This window comes from Oncorhynchus kisutch, linkage group LG27, assembly GCF_002021735.2.
Source record: "Oncorhynchus kisutch isolate 150728-3 linkage group LG27, Okis_V2, whole genome shotgun sequence".
Taxonomy (NCBI): domain Eukaryota; kingdom Metazoa; phylum Chordata; class Actinopteri; order Salmoniformes; family Salmonidae; genus Oncorhynchus; species Oncorhynchus kisutch.
Window position 1 is genome coordinate 24,385,499 of NC_034200.2, and position 22,589 is coordinate 24,408,087.

The 22,589-nt window shown below is 42.5% G+C and overlaps 1 protein-coding gene across 3 annotated transcripts; it reads right to left on the reverse strand.

Annotated features, from left to right (window-relative positions):
- Positions 1-4,503: 4,503 nt before the first annotated feature.
- On the reverse strand, positions 4,504-20,119 carry LOC109871952 (armadillo repeat-containing protein 1-like). 3 transcript variants are annotated; one of them, XM_020462997.2, is made up of 7 exons: positions 19,949-20,119; positions 13,323-13,522; positions 12,732-12,823; positions 8,012-8,198; positions 7,675-7,791; positions 7,096-7,170; positions 4,504-6,823 (listed from the first exon to the last, which is right to left on the reverse strand). In XM_020462997.2, exons 2-7 carry the CDS (start codon positions 13,482-13,484, stop codon positions 6,632-6,634), a joined length of 825 nt encoding a protein of 274 aa, XP_020318586.1. In that variant the 5' UTR covers positions 13,485-13,522; positions 19,949-20,119; the 3' UTR covers positions 4,504-6,631. The 3 variants fall into 3 exon arrangements, with proteins under 3 accessions (XP_020318586.1, XP_020318585.1, XP_020318587.1); XM_020462996.2 differs by having other exon boundaries at positions 19,603-20,014; XM_020462998.2 differs by lacking the exon at positions 19,949-20,119 and adding an exon at positions 17,296-17,367.
- Between the last annotated feature and the right edge of the window lie 2,470 nt (positions 20,120-22,589).

Below are 22,589 nucleotides of genomic sequence, written 5' to 3' on the forward strand. Positions count from 1 at the left end.
ATGACCAGGGAGGTTCTCTTGATAAGTGTGTGAATTGGACCATTTTCCTGTCCTGTTATGCATCCATAATGTAACAAGTACTTTTGGGTGTCAGGGAAAATGTATGGAGTAAAAAGTACGTCATTTTTCTTTAGGAATGTAGTGGACTAAAAGTAAAAGCTGTCAAAAATAGAAATAGTAAAGTAAAATACAGATACCCCCCAAAAATACTTAAGTAGTACTTTAAAGTGTTTGTACACCACTTGATGGAAAGATGTAATAATCTGAAAAACTCACAACTCCTAAAAATATAGAATCTAGAGAGGAGGAGATTCAATATTTAACACAGCTAATGAGCCATTCATTTCACAAATAGGGATAATTACTTAATTACCTCAACTAATGATAATGACTTTAATGATTCAGCATTTTAGTTAATTGATCTTGATTGATTGCACACCACCAAACAGGGAAAGAGGATAAACAAGGTAATTTCCTATTCAGCGTCTTTGATCTTATCTGTATAATAAATAGTGCTATATAAATTAAATTGATTATTATTCATGGCAATGCTAAAACATATATATTTCAATGTGAAGCTACTCCACCGCCCCTCTTATACTTTCATTGAGCTATATTATTTGGACATTCTGAGCTATGCGGTCGCCATACTCTAGTCTAGCCCCTCGTGAAGGACACAATTGCTGTGAAAGCAACAAATCATCTACAACCTCTAATGAAATATCATTAAGGCCATTATCATTTCATAATCATGAGCTTGTTCCACCCACATCAAAGGCAGTCAGGCTCTGATAAGAGTTAATAAATAATGTATTACCAAGTGGTTCTCATTCAAAACAATGTTGCATGCCCTTACCTTAAGCCCTATTCTATTTAACAAAGCTACAATATATCGACCTCCTGTAGCCTCTATCATGCCACCTCCCTGTTGTCTGTAAAGAAAAACCTGGCTGCGATAGTTTGTGTGCTGCTAAGTAAATATGTCTCAGTAGGTCCTGGCACAGGTCACTCTCATGCCCCTCTGATGACACTTCTTCCCCTCTGAACAGAGTACTAAGAAGAAGCCTAATACACAACATTCATGCACACAACATGTATTGTATTGTATGGGAATAGCTATTGGCCGGGGGTAAATGATCTCATTTTACATAGCTCTGCCCATTTCTTTCTGCTCTTTATATTGTACTATTAGATAAGATCAATTAAAGTATTATGCATGTCTTTTTTTTATCGCTTTTTCTATGAAAAGTATTAACATTACAAGATCGGAAAGTGTATGTATAGCGGACATGAGCCAGGCTCGTGGTCTCATAATGAGGTACAGTAGCCCTGCCTGCGACTTCAAAATCAGTGTCCCCCTCGGCCCATAGGGAATTTCCTCTTGGTCTAACGGTCAACACTTTGGTATCTTTAGTGAGAGGTCAGGGTTCAGACCCGCTGTGATATATGCCCACTCTATAACACATTAAGAACACCTGCTCTTTCCATGAAATAGACTGACTAGGTGAAAGCTATGATCCCTTTTTAATGTCACTTGTTAAATCTACTTCAATCAATGTAGATGAAGGGGAGGAGACAGGTTAAAGAATAATGTTTAAGCCTTGAGAGAATTGAGACATAGATTGGGTATGTGTGCATTCAGAGGGTGAGTGAGCAAGACAAAATATTAAGTGCCTTTAAACGGGGTATGCTGGTAGGTGCCAGGCGCATTGGTTTGAGTGTGTCAAAAACTGCAACACTGCTGGGTTTTTCACACTCAACAGTTTTCCGTGTATGTCCCTGTGGAACTCTTTCGACACCTTGTGGGGGTGGGGGGTGGGGGGGGAGTTGGAACACCTTCCAACTAAATATTAGGAAGGTGTTCCTAATGTTTGGTATACTCAGTGTATATGAGAAATACACTGCTCAAAAAAAATAAAGGGAACACTTAAACAACACAAGTAACTCCAAATCAATCACACTTCTGTGAAATCAAACTGTCCACTTAGGAAGCAACACTGATTGACAATAAATTTCACATGCTGTTGTGCAAATGGTATAGACAACAGGTGGAAATTATAGGCAATTAGCAAGACACCCCCAATAAAGGAGTGGTTCTGCAGGTGATAACCACAGACCACTTCTCAGTTCCTATGCTTCCTGGCTGATGTTTTGGTCACTTTTGAATGCTGGCGGTGCTTTCACTCTAGTGGTAGCATGAGACGGAGTTACAACCCACACAAGTATCTCAGGTAGAGCAGCTCATCCAGGATGGCACATCAATGCGAGCTGTGGCAAGAAGGTTTGCTGTGTCTGTCAGCGTAGTGTCCAGAGCATGGAGGCGCTACCAGGAGACAGGCCAGTACATCAGGAGACGTGGAGGAGGCCGTAGGAGGGCAACAACCTAGCAGCAGGACCGCTACCTCTACCTTTGTGCAAGGAGGAGCAGGAGTAGCACTGCCAGAGCCCTGCAAAATGACCTCCAGCAGGCCACAAATGTGCATGTGTCTGCTCAAACGGTCAGAAACAGACTCCATGAGGGTGGTATGAGGGCCCGACGTCCACAGGTGGGGGTTGTGCTTACAGCCCAACACCGTGCAGGACGTTTGGCATTTGCCAGAGAACACCAAGATTGGCAAATTCGCCCTGGCGCCCTGTGCTCTTCACAGATGAAAGCAGGTTCACACTGAGCACATGTGACAGACGTGACAGTCTGGAGACGCCATGGAGAACGTTCTGCTGCCTGCAACATCCTCCAGCATGACCGGTTTGGCGGTGGGTCAGTCATGGTGTGGGGTGGCATTTCTTTTGGGGGCCGCACAGCCCTCCATGTGCTCGCCAGAGGTAGCCTGACTGCCATTAGGTACCAAGATGAGATCCTCAGACCCCTTGTGAGACCATATGCTGGTGCGGTTGGCCCTGGGTTCCTCCTAATGCAAGACAATGCTAGACCTCATGTGGCTGGAGTGTGTCAGCAGTTCCTGCAAGAGGAAGGCATTGATGCTATGGACTGGCCCGCCCGTTCCCCAGACCTGAATCCAATTGAGCACATCTGGGACATCATGTCTCGCTCCATTCACCAACGCCACGTTGCACCACAGACTGTCCAGGAGTTGGCGGATGCTTTAGTCCAGGTCTGGGAGGAGATCCCTCAGGAGACCATCCGCCACCTCATCAGGAGCATGCCCAGGCGTTGTAGGGAGGTCATACAGGCACGTGGAGGCCACACACACTACTGAGCCTCATTTTGACTTGTTTTAAGGACATTACATCAAAATTGGATCAGCCTGTAGTGTGGTTTTCCACTTTAATTTTGAGTGACTCCAAATCCAGACCTCCATGGGTTGATAAATTTGATTTCCATTGATAATTTTTGTGTGATTTTGTTGTCAGCACATTCAACTATGTAAAGAAAAAAGTATTTAATAAGAATTTTTCATTCATTCAGATCTAGGATGTGTTATTTTAGTGTTCCCTTTATTTTTTTGATCAGTGTATAGAAATCCAGCAACTTGGTGGATTGACAACTACACAATGATGATGCAATACTGACACCCTATGTCTACTGTATTGTACTGCAACATACCTCAATATTTTACTCTCATTTTATTATTTAAAGAAAACTGCTGACTAAGTCACTCTGGAATGCAAGCAATATTTGGTAGCGTAGAGTTTGATAATTCAGACAGAGGTAAGCTCCTGAATATAAGGCGGAAAAGTAGAGGCTTCCTTTTTTATTGTTCTTACAGTATGCATGGAGTGTGCTGCTGAATGCAGTTTGCCCAGTGTTGCATTGTGAATAAAAGGCAGCGATGATGATGATAGCAGGCAGATTCCCAAAGGGAATTCCATTGATGCTTCTCTGCTGAGGTCACATGGGGCTTTGCTTCCTCTGCATTTTCATTGGGATTGTCAGTCAGTCACACAGTCTGCCATATGACAACGGCAGCACTGCTCCTTTCTGTCTGTAGGTCTTGTGGCTGTCCTGTTTTCACCTCTACTTCAATAATACGCCAACCGTGTGGTGAAACTAAACGTAGACTTGTTGATGTATGGACATAGCTGTTTGGGAGTGCAAGTTAACATTTCCCTTCCAATCAGTTGAGCAGGTCACAAGAGCTGGGACTACAGCAAAGATAAGTCTGTGGAAAGAACCGTAGCCTAAACCCATAAATGAGGCTCTTAGCATAATTCTCATCCTCTGTTCTCCTCTACAGGGCCCCACTGGTTTCAAATGTGGGAGGTTGGACATTTTCCAAGCCTATTGGGTCCAACGTAATAGTGAGAAGAGCATGCATTATGGGAAGTAGCTCAAAGACAAGAGCCTTTTGTAATGTCCCAGGGGAACAATATTCTGTTTCTCTTCACTTTTTGGGGAATTCAAAACACAAGCAAATCATACAGAGGGAAGCCAAGCCAGTGGGAAACAGAGTGAAGCAGTCAGACACTTCTCAGTAATGTGTAAAAGACATCAGTTGTCAGAAAAAGGGAAATTAATTAATTAATTGAAACCAAACCATGTTATATAGTGTACATTTTTAATTGTCATGTTGAACAAACTGTCATGTCCTCAATTCAAGGCAGTACCCTATCCCATCAGCATCCATAAAATTAACAAATTGGACATTTCATATAATAACATTGTTTTTTAAAATTATTTTATATAACTCTTAGGAACATACAGCTCACTCACAATGGCCCATAACACTACAGACAAACTGACAGGCAGCATACATACACACAGAACATTCCTCTGTGATTGGTGTTCATACATTATCGGTGGAAAGAACCAACTCAAACAGGTTGTAATACGTGAGTGATTAGACCGTGGATTATATGATAGAAATTTCCCCTGAGTCGAATAAAGCTGGCAAACAAAAAGGCGGACCTGATTAAATGTTAGTTGATCTACTAAATGGTTTCTGGGGGGGAAAAGCTAATCAATAACAATAAAGATATTAACATATTTCTAGTGAATGACTTTGTTGGTAAACAATGCACATTGATTGAGTGTGAACAAAATATACAGTATTTGCAAATAGGATGCATTCTGCCCTGGCATGATGGTCACAATCTAGTCAGGTGTGATTGTACGAGGTGGGAGAGTCTATAGGACACACACAAATACAAGGAGGGGACAACAGTACATTTCTAGACAATTCTATACAATGATTTTTTCCCCTCCACAGACAGAAAACGACACTTTCAAGAAACACTTGGCAGAAACGGAACTTTTCCTTGAGACAGTTGCTGAACTTTAAAAAGGGATTGTTATGTGGAGATTTACTTTGAACAGTAATAAGCTCAGCAGAAACATTTCCCATTCATACACTGTAACATGCACTGAAAACATAACCATTTCAGAAGCTGGGTAATGGGCAAGTGATCCATTATATTGACCAAACAATCCAAAACATTCACTGTTCAACACTTACAGATGACCCTGACAGAAGGCAGCACCCACACGAGTTTAACCACAGGTTTAAGGACACTGCTGGCCAATGCATTTCCAATTAAAATCTAACACAATGTGTATTTCCATCTACATATATTTAGAGAAAAATAATGTTAGGTTTAGCCTAATCTCGGTATGCCCAGAACTAAAATCTTGCGTAATTTGGTCAAATGCTCAACCATTAATGTTTATGTAGTCTGTCCACAAGAGATTGTTTAGCCTTGTCTTATTTTTAACTATGCGCTAAATCATACAAGACATTGGGGAAAGGAATGTTGTTCCCCAAAAAATGTCAGAGGCTGTACCTTAAGAGGAACAATCCTCTTCCTTAGGAAATATATCCTAATATTGTTCTGTAATGAGTAATACCAAGCCAATAAAGCATGACAGCACATTGTTCGAGAATACCACAATGTTCAGACTGTGCAAAATATTCATGCTTTTACTGTAGATAAAACATCTCTTCTCCAACCAGCCACACAGTCCTTTAAACATTGCTCATAATCCTCCACATATATTTCATGAATGATTTAAGTTGGCATTGGAATTTAAAGAGTACCCACACGAGTTGATACAGTGTCTGCATCAGTAACCTTTGGTATGTTAAAGTAAGGAGCCTTACAGGCTTCAGAACTAAAGCAGACAGTCAGTCATGCAAGGGTATCCATGTAAACAGAATGAAACGAAAGGCACCATAACTGGACACATGCTGATTACTGCATATTCTAAAATACCCATTGAGAAAATAGGGAAGGAGGTCTGTTATTGTTCAAAGGTCGGTCAAAAAGACCCAGAAGATTTGAAGGATCTGAAATCAAACTACAGGAACTTCATTTTGTGGCAACGTTTCTGATGGATCAATTCCTATTAAATGGTGCCACAATAAAGCTCCTCACAATAAGACATTTTGGTTTTCAAATACATGGACCCATTTACATTTGCAGAAAGAATAGTCTAGCTCTCAATCAAAACCCAAAAGATAAGAAATAAGAATCCATTCCGGAAGCCGGTCCTCTCCCTCAATGGCTTGGTGATTCTGTATGGTGCCAGGTGGGAGTGTGTGTAAGATTGTGGGTGCGTGCATGTGTGTACTGCATACCGTTGGAATCGTTTGTTGTTACACATTGCCTTTGGCAGTCCAGCTCTTTGGCAGCTGGGAGCCTGATTCTGTCTGAAGAGGTGTAAGTGGTCTGGGAGTCACCAGTAGAAAGAGCGGGACAGAAAGTTAGCAGCAGTGCCTAGCCAGCCTGCTCCATCCTGCCCTGTGCCCACGCTGGTCACAGCCTTGTCTGGCTCCTGGGACGGGCTCTCCTCCTCTGGAAGATAGTCTGGAAGATTCACATTCTGCTCCACTGCTACCGAACCATCCTCTGGGAATGGGATGATTACCTATACAGCAAAAGGAAGTGCTCAATGTGCACCACAAGGTAGATGATATTCCTGGCATACAAGGTCAAGGACCATGGTATTTTCATTTAGATTCTGATTAGATACCAAACTTATTTTTGTAAGCTTCGTCCTTGAGATAAGATCATTCCTTAATATTTGTAAAGACCTTCTCTGGGAATCAAATTGACAGACTAGAAAATAACAGAGATTCAACCAAGGCTCTGTTAAGACAACAGAAACATAAAACTGGAAATTAATTCAGAAAGACAAACCTCATTTCCATCCTCTCCCCTGACCACCTGTTGAGCTTTCATTACTTCAGTTGATGCGATGGCAGAACCCAGAGCCTACAGAGGAAACAGATATTTGATTTAACAACGACACACATCAGCCATGATTCCCTCCTCAGTGTTACAGGGCCGCAGGTTGTATAACTCAACTTAATCTCTTGTAGACATACGTTTAACATCTGTCCAAGGACTCTGAGATTTGATGAATAATGAGGAACAATTGTTCCAGTGTGCAGATTTTTCAAGGCTGGTTATTTGGACAAATCAAGATTTCGCAGGGTGTGCACCTACACCTGGCATCTTTCAACTTTGGGAAGGGGAGGGGACTTTTGCCCCATACACTCTCCCGAAACTTGCAGAGAGTTGGGTTGAGCTTCCAAAGATGATCCATCCAGGTTCTGCCACTCACTCTGCCACTCAGTGTTATATCTCATATCTCCCTCCATCTAATCAAGCAGCTGCAAGATATTGGTTCTGGGTTGCTGAGATTAGACTCACCTCTGCCCTCCTCCATCTCCTCCCCAGAATATTATGTAATAGGACAGACAGAATGTGACTAACCTCTGCCTTCAGGTCTGAGCGGATTCTGATGATGCACCTCTTAACGGCCATCTGGAATGTGAAGCTGATGACACCTCGGATCTTCAACAGGGCCTCTTCACAAAGGCTCCTCCGGCTCTGGAGGAGATGAATGGGAATAACTGTATAAACTCATTTTACATCAGGTAGTGGACTACCAGAACTGTCACCTTAGCTAGTAACTATAGCATAATGTATTACAGAACCCATAATTCTTTGTGTGACATATCAGGTTTATCTTAGTAAAGAAGTTACTGGAGCTAGCATGGTGTGCCATCTCCTTATCAATATACTTATTGATCAGTATAGGGGCACTCACAGAGTCATCCAGGCCATCTATGTGGAGGACCACTGTTTTGGCCTGTTTGTTGGTGGAGCCCAGGAAGAACTGGGGCTTACGTCTGCAGGAGGGCTCCTTGGGCTTGTATGCATCCTCACTGTTAGAGGCCTGGAGGAGTTCATAGATTTCTGAGGCTAGCAGTTTGGTCTCTCCCGGGGTGGTTGTCCTAAGGGGGAAAGGGATGGAAGATTTTAGTCATCATCTCAAAATAGTGTTAACGTACTGGCTCTTAAAGGCCCAATGCAGCCGTTTTATCTCAACATCAACTAATTTCTGGGTAACAATTAAGTACCTTACTGTGAATGTTTTTATTTAAAAAAATTAAAAAGTCAAACATGGTCAAACAAAATTGCTCTTTGCAGAGAAGTGATTTAAGTAACAATTTTCCTAGGACTGGTCTGAGTGGGGAAAACTAAAAAAATAGCCGTTATAGATATAAACCTGTTATTCCCATATTATACTTATGCTAAAACAATATTTTATTCTACTGAGCCATTTACTTTGTTGGTATTTGTATCTTTTGTTATTTCTTATTGTTTTTGCATTATCAGAAGGAACCTGCAAGTTTTAAAATGTTTAAACCTTCAGACAATTGAGACAGATTGTGCCTTTGAACACGGTATGGTAGTAGGTGCCAGGCGCACCAGTTTGAGTGTGTCAAGAACTGCAACGCTGCTGGATTTTTCCCATGCTCAACAGTTTACTGTGTGTATCAAGAGTGGTCCACCACCAAATGGACATCCAGCCAACTTGACACAACTGTGGGAAGCATTGGAGTCAACATGGGCCAGCATCCCTGTGGAACTATTGACACCTTGTAGAGTCCATGCCGTGACGAATTGAGGCTGTTCTGAGGGCAAAAGGAGATGGCACTCAATATTAGGAAGGTGTTCCTAATGTGTTGTACACTCAGTGAACATTACAGCAAGTTATGATAGTCAATTGAAACAATTGCAAACTCATTTAACAAACAAACAGTCTTAAAACTGTCCTATCGGCACCAGGGAATCCAGGTGGAATTTGTTTTGTAAAGTATTCCATAACTGTGGTGCGTTAAAACTAAAGCCGGATTTACCAAACTTTGTGGAGACAGCGGGAACCTAAGAGTTAACCAACCTTGCAAATGGGTTTGGTATCTCATATTTTTTATATTTTTTCAACAGGGAAGTGAGGTATGTTGGAAGCTTGTGGAGCAGAGCTTTGTAAACAATAAGGGAGTAATGAAGTGCTCTATGGAACTTTAGTGAGGTCCAGCCGGCTAACAAAAATTATTGGCAGAGAGGTTTGGAACTCTCTTATTCGTCTATCAACTAATTTACCTCCAAGTGATGTCACCAGGCCGGCCAAATCTCCATCCCCCCAAAACAGGCTGAAATTTCAACTACAGCGTGGAAATATACAGTGGGGCAAAAAAGTATTTAGTCAGCCACCAATTGTGCAAGTTCTCCCACTTAAAAAGATGAGAGGCCTGTAATTTTCATAATGGGTACACTTCAACTATGACAGACAAAATGAGAAGAAAAAAAAAATCCAGAAAATCACATTGTAGGATTTTAAATTTATTTGCAAATTATGGTGGAAAATAAGTATTTGGTCAATAACAAAAGTTTCTCAATACTTTGTTATATACCCTTTGTTGGCAATGACAGAGGTCAAATGTTTTCTGTAAGTCTTCACAAGGTTCACACACACTGTTGCTGGTATTTTGGCCCATTCCTCCATGCAGATCTCCTCTAGAGCAGTGATGTTTTGGGGCTGTTGCTGGGCAACACAGACTTTCAAATCCCTCCAAAGATTTTCTATGGGGTTGAGATCTGGAGACTGGCTAGGCCACTCCAGGACCTTGAAATGCTTCTTACGAAGCCACTCCTCGTTGCCCGGGCGGTGTGTTTGGGATCATTGTCATGCTGAAAGACCCAGCCACGTTTCATCTTCAATGCCCTTGCTGATGGAAGGAGGTTTTCACTCAAAATCTCACGATACATGGCCCCATTCATTCTTTCCTTTACACGGATCAGTCGTCCTGGTCCCTTTGCAGAAAAACAGCCCCAAAGCATGATGTTTCCACCCCCATGCTTCACAGTAGGTATGGTGTTCTTTGGATGCAACTCAGCATTCTTTGTCCTCCAAACACGACGAGTTGAGTTTTTACCAAAAAGTTTTATTTTGGTTTCATCTGACCATATGACATTCTCCCAATCTTCTTCTGGATCATCCAAATGCTCTCTAGCAAACTTCAGACGGGCCTGGACATGTACTGGCTTAAGCAGGGGGATACATCTGGCACTGCAGGATATGAGTCCCTGGTGGCGTAGTGTGTTACTGATGGTAGGCCTTGTTACTTTGGTCCCAGCTCTCTGCAGGTCATTCACTAGGTCCCCCCGTGTGGTTCTGGGATTTTTGCTCACCGTTCTTGTGATCATTATCCACGGGGTGAGCTCTTGCGTGGAGCCCCAGATCGAGGGATATTATCAGTGGTCTTGTATGTCTTCCATTTCCTAATAATTGCTCCCACAGTTGATTTCTTCAAACCAAGCTGCTTACCTATTGCAGATTCAGTCTTCCCAGCCTGGTGCAGGTCTACAATTTTGTTTCTGGTGTCCTTTGACAGCTCTTTGGTCTTGGCCATAGTGGAGTTTGGAGTGTGACTGTTTGAGGTTGTGGACAGGTGTCTTTTATACTGATAACAAGTTCAAACAAGTGCCATTTATACAGGTAACGAGTGGAGGACAGAGGAGCCTCTTAAAGAAGAAGTTACAGGTCTGTGAGAGCCAGAAATCTTGCTTGTTTGTAGGTGACCAAATACTTATTTTCCACCATAATTTGCAAATAAATTCATTAAAAATCCTACAATGTGATTTTCTGGATTTTTTTCCTTCTCATTTTCTCTGTCATAGTTGAAGTGTACCTATGATGAAAATTACAGGTCTCTCTCATCTTTTTAAGTGGGAGAACTTGCTAACTAAATACTTTTTTGCCCCACTGTACACTGAACAATAATATAAACGCAACATGTAAAGTTTGTATAATGAACTGAAGTTAAAGATGCCAGAAATGTTCCATACATAAGAAAAGGTTGTTTCTCTCAAATTGTGCACAAATGTGTTAACATCCCTGTTAGTGAGCATGTCTCCATTGCCAAGATAATCCAGCCACCTGTGAGGTGTGGCATATCAAGAAGCTGATTAAACAGCGTTATTATTACACAGGTGCACCTTGTGATGGGGATAATAAAAGGCCACTCTAAAATGTGCAGTTTTGTCACACAACAGTCTCAAGTTGAGGGAGCGTGCATTTGGCATGCTGATTGCAGAAACGTCCAACAGAGCTGTTGCCAAAGAATTGAATGTTAATTTCTCTACCATAAGCCGCCTCCAACGTTGTTTTAGAGAATTTGGCAGTATGTCCAACTGGCCTCAACCACAGACCACGTGTAACCACGCTAGCCCAGGACCTCCACATCCGGCTTCTTCAACTGCGGGATCGTCTGAGACCAACCACCCGGAGAGTTGTTGGAAACTGTGGGTTTACACAACCAAAGAATTTTAGCACAAACTGTCAGAAACCATCTCAGAAAAGCTCATCTGCGTGCTTGTTGTCCTCACCAGGGTCTTGACCGGACTGCATTTCAGAGTTGTAGCCGACTTCAGTGTGAAAATGCTCACTTTCAATGGCCACTGGCATGTTGGAGAAGTGTTCTCCTCACGGATCAATCCAGGTTTCAACTGTACCGGGCAGATGCCGTCGAGTGGGCGAGTGTTTTGCTGATGTTAACGTTGTGAACAGAGTGCCCCATGGTGGCAGTGGGGTTATGGTATGGGCAGGCATAAGCTATGGACAACGAACACAATTGCATTTTATCGATGGCTATTTGAATGTGATGGCAACTTGACCTGTACACAATTCCTGACAGCTGAAAATGTCCCAGTTCTTCCATACTCACCAGTCACCCATTGAGCATGTTTGGGATGCTCTGGATTGCGGGTTCCAGTTCCCGCCAATATCCAGCAATTTCTCACAGCCATTGAGAAACAACATTCCACAATCAACGATCTGATCAACTCTATGTGAAGGAGATGTCTCACACTGCATGCAAATGGTGGTCACACCAGATACTAACTGGTTCTGATCCACTCCCCTACTCTTTTTTTTTTAAGGTATCTGTGACCATCAGATGCATATCTGTATTCACAGTCATGTGAAATCCATAGATTAGGGCCTAATTTATTTTTTCCAATTGACTGAGTTCCTTATATGATCTGTAACTGAAATTTAGCATGTTTCGTTCATATTTTTGTTCAGCATATAAAACAGACAATTACGTTTTTGACTGCACTGGGCCTTTAACTGTGAGCCCCAAGCAAATTTGCAAATGCATTTTTTCAACATAAATACCTCTAGTTCTTGCTCAGAATGTTTGTTTCTCTATTTATTTTATGCATAATCACTACATCTTAGAGAAGACGGAACACACACAAAATGCTACTTAGAGAAACATCTGTGTCTAAGGAGATGAACTATAAAATGTTTGACATGAGATTAGGACCTGTTGCATTTTAAAACCGTGCGTCTCACACAGAAAAAGTAGAGATGCAAAGAAACATTTGCAAATATTTTCTATTTGATAATGATATCAACAGAGAAGATGAGTGAGACAAGACTATCATGATTTGGGCTTCTGCAAGGGCCATATACTCACTTTTGCATGACATTCTGAAGACTTAACATCATCCCAAGCTCTCCCCTCATTTTCTCCTTGTTTTGACGGCATTCTGCGAGGTAGCGCACAGCCTGAAGGGGACACAATCACAATTTAGGAACATAATGCATTCATCCCACAGCAAAATTACATTTCCACATCCAAGGTTAAGGAGCTTGGAATTTGAATTAAGATTAGAGACAGACAAGTCACTTCAGTAACCAGGTCATTGACCAGCTCGGCCCAACTGTCTGCAGTGCACTACTACTATTTCAGGCACATTTTTTCACAAGAAGTACTGCACCAAATAGTTTAACTAGGTGTAAAATTGCACGACTAAGACCTCCCATGCAGAAATGTCAAAGTTAATGATAGATTTCTTGATCTTAGATTACTTCAGACTATTTTGAGGAAGTCTTACTACGTTGTTGCAACGGTGGCTCAAGAGGGACAGTAATATTGCAGCTTTTTTCTTGTTATTCAAGCGAAAGTCTTTAGGGAGTACGCCTAGCCAAGATCTGCTAGTAGCAAACCAAACGTATGTATGCAGACACTTTTAGAACGCAATGCATCCGCTACTTGGAGCCTTACCAGGAGTGCTGAGTAGACAACCTGGGGGTTGGGGTGGTCCAGAAAAATGATGAGTCCCGGTAAGCAACCTTGGTCCTGAACGATGGCTCTTCTGTTCATGGGATCTGCAGCAAGATCCCTCAGCTGGTTCACCACAACCAAAGCGTCTGGCTCCCCACTCATGATGCTGCCTCTTACAGACCCATGCAAGACTGAATCGACTGAGGGAGAGGAGATGGAGGGGCTGACATTAGGAAACATGTCATCTGCTGCTGTTAAATGTCTTAGCTAACTCAATAGTAAATTCAATAATCTAGCTACTGTAACCCTAGTATGGAGCTAGATAGCTACATTCCCCAGAACAAAAAATCAAATGTTATTTGTCACATACACATGGTTAGCAGATGTTAATGCGAGTGTAGCGAAATGCTTGTGCTTCTAGTTCCGACAATGCAGTAATAACCAATGAGTAATCTAACCTAACAATTTCACAATAACAACCTTATACACACACACAAGTGTAAAGGGATGAAGAATATGTACATAAAAATATGAATGAGTGATGGTACAGAACGGCATAGGCAAGATGCAGTAGATGGTATCGAGTACAGTATATACATATGAGATGAGTAATGTAGGGTATGTAAACATATAAAAGTGGCATTGTTTAAAGTGGCTAGTGATACATTTTTTACATACATTTTCCATTATTAAAGTGGCTGGAGTTGAGTCAGTTTGTTGGCAGCAGCCACTCAATGTTAGTGGTGGCTGTTTAACAGTCTGATGGCCTTGAGATAGAAGCTGTTTTTCAGTCTCTCGGTCCCTGCTTTGATGCACCTGTACTGACCTCGCCTTCTGGATGATAGCGGGGTGAACAGGCAGTGGCTCGGGTGGTTGTTGTCCTTGATGAGCTTTATGGCATTCCTGTGACATCGGGTGGTGTAGGTGTCCTGGAGGGCAGGTAGTTTGCCCCTGGTGATGCGTTGTGCAGACCTCACTACGCTCTGGAGAGCCTTACGGTTGTGGGTGGAGCAGTTGCCGTACCGGGCAGTGATACAGCCCGACAGGATGCTCTCGATTGTGCATCTGTAAAAGTTTGAGTGCTTTTGATGACAAGCCACATTTTTTCAGCCTCCTGAGGTTGAAGAGGTGCTGATGCGCCTTCTTCACCACGCTGTCTGTGTGGGTGGACCAATTCAGTTTGTCCGTGATGTGTACGCCGAGGAACTTAAAACACACTACCCTCTCCACTACTGTCCCGTAGATGTGGATAGGGGGGTGCTCCCTCTGCTGTTTCCTGAAGTCCACGATCATCTCCTTTGTTTTGTTGACGTTGAGTGTAAGGTTATTTTCCTGACACCACACTCCGAGGGCCCTCACCTCCTCCCTATAGGCCGTCTCGTCGTTGTTGGTAATCAAGCCAACCACTGTAGTGTCGTCTGCAAACTTGATGATTGAGTTGGAGGCGTGCATGGCCACGCAGTCGTGGGTGAACAGGGAGGACAGGAAAGGGCTCAGAACGCACCCTTGTGGGGCCCCAGTGTTGAGGATCAGCGGGGTGGAGATGTTATCTACCCTCACCACCTGGGGGCAGCCCGTCAGGAAGTCCAGTACCCATGGTGCTACTATGGTGTTAAATGCTGAGCTGTAGTCGATGAACAGCATTCTCACATAGGTATTCCTCTTGTTCTGATGGGTTAGGGCAGTGTGCAGTGTGGTTGCGATTGTATCGTCTGTGGACCTATTGGGGCGGTAAGCAAATTGGAGGGGTCTAGGGTGTCAGGTAGGGTGGAGGTGATATGGTCCTTGACTGGTCTCTCAAAGCACTTCATGATGACGGAAGTGAGTGCTACGGGGCGGTAGTCGTTTAGCTCAGTTACCTTAGCTTTCTTGGGAACAGGAACAATGGTGGCCCTCTTGAAGCATGTGGGACAGCAGACTGGGATAAGGATTGATTGAATATGTCCATAAACACCCCAGCCAACTGGTCTGCGCATGCTCTGATGACGTGGCTGGGGATGCCGTCTGGGCCTGCAGCCTTGCGAGGGTTAACACGTTTAAATGTTTTACTCACGTCGGCTGCAGTGAAGGAGAGTCCGCAGGTTTTGGTAGCGGGCCAAGGCAGTGGCACTGTATTGTCCTCAAAGCGAGCAAAGAAGTTGTTTAGTCTGTCTGGAAGCAAGACATCCTGGTCCACGACAGGGCTTATTTAATTTTTGTCATCCGTAATTGACTGTAGACCCTGCCACATACCTCTTGTGTCTGAGCCATTGAATTGCGACTCTACTTTGTCTCTATACTGACGCTTAGCTTGTTTGATTGCCTTGCGGAGGGAATAGCAACACTGTTTGTATTCGGTCGTGTTTCCGGTCACCTTGCCCTGATTAAAAGCAGTGGTTCGCGTTTTCAGTTTTGCGCGAATGCTGCCATCAATCCACGGTTTCTGGTTTGAGACTGTTTTAATAGTGTCTGTGAGTACGACGTCGCCGATGCACTTGCTAATAAACTCGCTCACCGAATAAGCATATTCATCAATATTGTTGTTTGACACAATGCGGAACATATCCCAGTCCAAGTGATCGAAGCAATCTTGAAGCGTGGAATCAGATTGGTCGGACCAGCATTGAATAGACCTGAGCAAGGGAGCTTCCCGTTTTAGTCTCTGTCTATAGGCAGGGAGCAACAAAAGGGAGTCGTGGTCAGCTTTTCCGAAAAGGGGGCGGGGGAGGGCCTTATATGCGTCGCGGAAGTTAGAATAACAATGATCCAGGGTTTTGCCAGCCCTGGTAGCACAATCGATATGCTGATAGAATTTAGGGAGTCTTGTATTCAGATTAGCCTTGTTAAAATCCCCAGCTACAATGAATGCAGCCTCAGGATATGTGATTTCCAGTTTACATAGAGTCAAATGAAGTTTGGGGGGGAATATAATAATCGAAGAGAATTCTCTTGGTAGATAATGCAGGTCGACATTTGATTGTGAGGAATTCTAAGTCAGGTGAACAGAAGGACTTGAGTTCCTGTATGTTGTTATGATCACACCACGTCTCGTTAATCATAAGGCATACCCCCCCACCCCTCTTCTTACCAGAAAGATGCTTGTTTCTGTCGGCGCGATGCGTGAAGAAACCAGCTGGCTGTACTGACTCCGATAGCTAGCTATACAGGCTCAAGTGAGCCATGTTTCCGTGAAGCAAAGAACGTTACAGTCTCTTATGTCTCTCTGGAATGCTACCCTTGCTCGGATTTCATCTACCTTGTTGTCAAGAAACTGGGCATTGGCGAGTAGCATGCTCGAGAGCGGTGCGCAATGTGCCCGTCTCCGGAGCCTGACCAGAAGACCGCTTTGTCTGCCCCTTTTACAGCGCCGTTATTCTGGTTCGCCAGCTGGGATCCGATCCATTGCCCAAGGTGGTGGGCAAAACAGAGGATCTGCTTCGGGAAAGTTATATTCCTGGTCGTAATGATGGTGAGTTGACGTTGCTCTTATATCCAATAGTTCCTCCCGACTGTATATAATAAAACCTTAGATTACCTGGGGTACCAATGTAAGAAATAACACGTAAAAAAACAAAAAATACTGCATAGTTTCCTAGGAACGCGAAGCGAGGCGGCCATCTCTGTCGGCGCCGGAAGTTGTAAATAATGTGTGTTTAGTAGACATACAGTGTCTTCAGAAAGTATTCTCACCCTTGACTTTTTCCACATTTTGTTGTGTTACAGCCTGAATTTGAAATGTATTAACTTGAGATTTAGTGTCACTGATCTACACACAATACACCATAATGTCAAAGTGGAATTATGTTTTTAGACATTTTTACAAATGAAAAGCTGAAATTTCTTGAGTCAATAAGTATTCAACCCTTCTGTTATGGCAAGCCTAAATAAGTTCAGGAGTAAAAATGTGCTTCACAAGTTACATAATAAATTTCATGGACCCACTCCATATTTTTTTTATGACTACCCCATCTCTGTACCTAAGACATACAATTACCTGTAAGCCGAGAAGTGAATTTCAAGCACAGATTCAACCAAAGAACATGGAGGTTTTCCAATGATTTGCAAAGGGCACCTATTGATAGAGGGGTAAAAAAAAAAAGCTGACATTGAATATCCCTTTAAGCATGGTGCAGTTATTAATTATACTTTGGATGGTGTATTAATACACACAGTCACAAAAAAACAAAATACTGCCACCCTTCTGGAATGAAATCATTCAGGGATTTAAAATAGTTTAATGGATGTGATAGGAGATTACTGAGGATGGATCAACAACATTCCACAATACTAACATGAATGACAGAGTGAAAAAAATATTCCAAAACATGCATCCTGTTTGCAATAAGGCACTAAAATAAAACTGCTAATAAATGTGGCAAAGAAATTTACTTTTTGTTTGGAATAGAAAGCGGGGAAAATCTAGCACAACATATCACTAAAATATTTTCAAGTATGGTGGTGGCTGCATCATGTTGGGCATGCTTGTCATCAGCAAGGACTAGGGAGTTTTTTTAGGATAAAAAGTGACGAACTTGGTTAAGTCTGCTTTCCAACAGAAACTGGGAGACATTCACCTTTCAGCAGGACAATTACCTAAAACACAATGCCAAATATACACTAGAGTTGCTTACCAAGAAGACATTGAATGTTCCTAAGTGGCCTAGTTACAGTTTTGACTTAAAATTGGCTTGAAAATCTATGTCAAGACTTAAACATGGGTGTCTATCAATGATGAACAACCAATTTAACAGAGCTTGAATTTATTTATTTTTTTAAGAATAATGAGCAAATATTGTACAATCCAGGTGTGGTCTTAAAAACTTAACGTTACCCAGAAAGACACAGCTGTAATCACTGCCAAAGGTGATTCTAACTCAGTGGGTTGAATAAGATATATTAGTGTTTAATTTTCCATTAATAAAAAAAAAGAGTATTTTGTGTAGATCATTGTCAAAAAAAAATGAAATCAATTTTATTCCAACTTTGTCATAACAAATTCTGGAAAAAGTCAAGGGGTGTAAATACTTTCTGAAGGCACTGTACCTAGATTAACTGTTACTCTCAGGATCAAAGTTAGACAAAGAGAGCTCTTGGTAGCTGGCTATCTACCTAGCCCTCGGCAACTAGGTGGCATTCTGCATTCTCCCTACAGCTTTCAGCCATTAGTTCTCCTTCTTCTTTCTCTCAAAAGAAAAAAAGAAAATACAACAAATACCCTACCATCTAACAATACATTCACAAACAAATAATTAGTAGTCCTACTAATTTAGTCCTACTTCAGGCCAACAGCCTGAAAGGATGGGACACCACCACTTAACACACCCTGTAACTCTTCTGACTTGAAGTCTCACACACCCAAATACCTCTCTGCAGCTGCCACCACAACCTCTATTTTCTGCGACTTACGTCCCATCCCTGCTGTGCAGTTGATAACTATTACTATAAATGCCAAAAATCCCATCTTACTGAAATATATCACTTGTTGGTTTATCCCTCTGTACTGGTACAGATCTACTACTCACACCACTCCTCTCAGGACCCCCCCCCCCACCCATCGTCCCCTACTTTCTCAGCATATGACAACTTCTGCACTTCTGCGTTTTGCCCCCGACTACCTTATGTGAATTACAATCCCAAAGTTATGTTTTAACGTTTAGAAAACGTCAATAATCATTGCTTGTGTACAACATTCTAAACACATGGCCCTTATTTAAAAAAAAAAAAAAAAAAACACTTACGTAGCAGTTTTGCACAGATCCATACAACTAGATGCCTCCATCTGATTAAACGACCCATCCGCTACACATGAGTTAATTAGTTATATAAACAAGCACTGTAACAGAGATATGGCCGTGTGCGAACACTAACCCTATAAGAGGTGTGTACTAAACCATTTGAAAATAATTTCTCGCTGATATGAAAGATCGTTCCTAATAATACATGTTAAGATTGAGCATCGGTGCTCCTGACAAAATTCCCCCCGTACAGAAGACGCCTTCGTCCAGTCTTGTATAATGGAACTGTATGGATAAGGGCGTGTTTGGAGGACAGGCGAGTGAGTTTATAACATATTATTGTGGAAAATATAGCTAGCTAACGTTAGTACATTTATTTACCTAGATACTGTTAACTATTGGCTGAGAGTAACTTAATTGTTACCAAGCTTGCAAGATTATTCACCATTGTTTTGCATGCAATTTACAGTATTTAGCTAAACAAGGGCTCAAATCATTGAACACAGCGAACATCTCTAGTTAGCATTGCCAGCTAGCTAACATTTTCTAGCAAAACAGCCGCATACCTTCAAATAAATGGCTCTTCCGACCAGCACAATGTGCACACAGCGCCCGAGAAAGACGGCATGAAGCAAATCCGACGGGTGAAATAACACATGTAGCCAGAAGCTTATTTTTTTTAACATGTTATTCCATTACAAAAATCTGGTATTCGGCAAGCCACAAACAGGACTTTTTTTCCTTGGTGAGTAGGGTCGTCAGTAGTTAACGCAAACACACAGTCATAAACCGTGCCTATTTTTAAAATGTATCTTCTTAAAATCTGATTTTAAAGCTAGCATTAACCACACTGTTAACTTTAAATGAAGACCAAAAAGTACATTTTTGTTTTCATATTTTTAAGATATATACATTTTTACGGAATTTTGTCATTGTGGATGTGTTGTCGAAGCGGCCACTCTCCACTATAAACGTCTCTGATTGGCCGTTGGAGGCGACATGCCATTCAGCTGCATTGTTCTTGAAGTGGAAGAGCCGACGCCCTGTGCTTGATGTCAGATGTTGGGCGTGTTCGAAGCGGACAGTGCAGCCGACTTCCGACGGACTAATCTGCAAATCACCTTCCATTATACATAGCTACTCATTTTTATTTGTAGATCAGTCAGTCACACGATACATCGATATGCTCTCATTCAGTACTGTATGGTGCTGCCTGATAAAAATGCATACGGTTACACGTTTTTTAATGTTGTGGCTATTCTAATCGGCTCAAGGGAAACAAGTGGGCTCAGACATCGATTTTATTTTTTGGGGAGGTTTCAAGGTTCCTTAAAGGATGTTCAAATCAAAGTTTATTTGTCACCTGCGCCGAATACAACAGGTGTAGACCTTAGGGAAATGCTTACTTACAGGCTCTAACCAACAGTGCAATTTTTAAGTAAAGAAATGGGTATTAGGTAAACAATAGATAAGTAAAGAAATACAATTAAAAACTGTGAAAAGACTAAATAACAGTAGTGTGGCTATATACAGGCACCGGGCTAATTGAGGTATTATGTACATGTAGGCATGGTTAAAGTGACTATGCATATATGATAAACAGAGAGTAGCAGTATCGTAAAAGAAGGGTTGGTGGGTGTCGGGACACAATGCAGATAGTCCGGGTAGCCAATGTGCTAATTAAGATGGTATGTACATGAATGTATAGTTAAAGTGACTATGCCGATATGATCAGCAGAGAGTAGCAGCAGCGTAAAAGAGGGTTGGGGGACACACACAATGCAAATAGTCCGGGTAGCCATTTGATTACCTGTTCAGGAGTCTTATGGCTTGGGGGTAAAAGCTGTTGAGAAGCCTTTTGGTCCTAGACTTGGCGCTCCGGAACCGCTTGCCATGCGGTAGTATAGAGAACAGTCTATGACTAGGATGGCTGGGGTCTTTGACAAATTTTAGGGCCTTCCTCTGACACCGCCTGGTGTAGAGGTCCTGGATGGCAGGCAGCTTAGCCCCAGTGATGTACTGGGCCACACTGACCCTCTGTAGTGCCTTGCGGTCAGAGGCCGAGCAGTTGCCGTACCAGGAAGTGATGCTCTCTGTTGCAGCTGTAGAACCATTTGAGGATCTGAGGACCCATGCCAAATCTTTTTAGTTTCCTGAGGTGGAATAGGCTTTGTCGTGCCCTCTTCACGACTGTCTTGGTGTGTTTGGACCGTTCTAGTTTGTTGGTGATGTGGACACCAAGGTACTTGAAGCCCTCAACCTGCTCCACTACAGCCCTGTCAATGAGAATGGGGGGATGCTTGGCCCTCCTTTTCCTGTAGTCCACAATCATCTCCTTAGTCTTGGTTACGTTGTGGGATAAGTTGTTATTCTAGCACCACCCGGCCAGGTCTCTGACCTCCTCCCTATAGGTTGTCTAGTCGTTGTCGGTGATCAGCCCTACCACTGTTGTGTCGTCTACAAACTTGATGATGGTGTTGGAGTCCCTCCTGTACAGGGAGTACAGGAGGGGACTGAGCACGCACCACTGAGGGGCTCCAGAGTTGAGGATCAGCGTGGCAGATGTGTTGCTACCTACCCTCACCACCTGGGGGCGGCCCGTCAGGAAGTCCAGGATCCAGTTGCAGAGGGAGGTGTTTAGTTCCAGGATCCTTAGCTTAGTGATGGATATTGTATCCTTAGCCCCTAGTAATTAAATCAGCTGGGCATCACAGATTATCTTTATATTTTGCCTCAAATCGAATATGGCGTCCAAAATCCTACATGGGTGCCATAATAACATTTGATGGCGGGTAAACGATCTGTAAGTAGGAATTGTGTACAAAACACTATAAATACTGTTAGTGTACATCAATTTTATTCTGAATCCAATATGGCCAACATGACTACACAACAACACCTTCTCCTGCATATAAGTAGTCAGTGTTCATTTTCTATTGTATTATTCTGTCTGTCAAAGAGTTTCATAACACTCTTGGTATATCTTGGACCAGGAATGGCACTGCCATGCCTCCCTTGTTTGAATAACCAAAGCCAACTGTTTTTTCAATGCGTGTTCATATTTGAATCTCATTCACACACTTACAGCATATCAACAATGGACAATTGTACACAATATAATAACAAGCCTTTCATGACACAAGTATCCATCAATCAATCAAATGTAATTTATAAAGCCCTTTTTACATCAGCCTATGTCACATGTGCTGTACAGAAACGCAGCCTAAAACCCAAAACAGCTTGCAATGCAGATGTAGAAGCACGGTGGTTAGGAAAAACTCCCTAGAAATACAGGAACCTAGGAAGAAACCTAGAGTGGAACCAGGCTCTGAGGGGTGGCTAGTCGTCTTGCCAGGTGGAGATTATAACAGAACATGGCCAAGATGTTCAAACGTTCATAGATGACCAGCAGGGACATATAATCATAATCACAGTGGTTGTAGAGGGTGCAACAGGTCAGCACCTCAGGAGAAAATGTCAGTTGGTTTTTCAAAGCCGATCATTCAGTTAGAGATTCCAAAACAGCAGGTCCGGGACAAGGTAGCACGTCCAG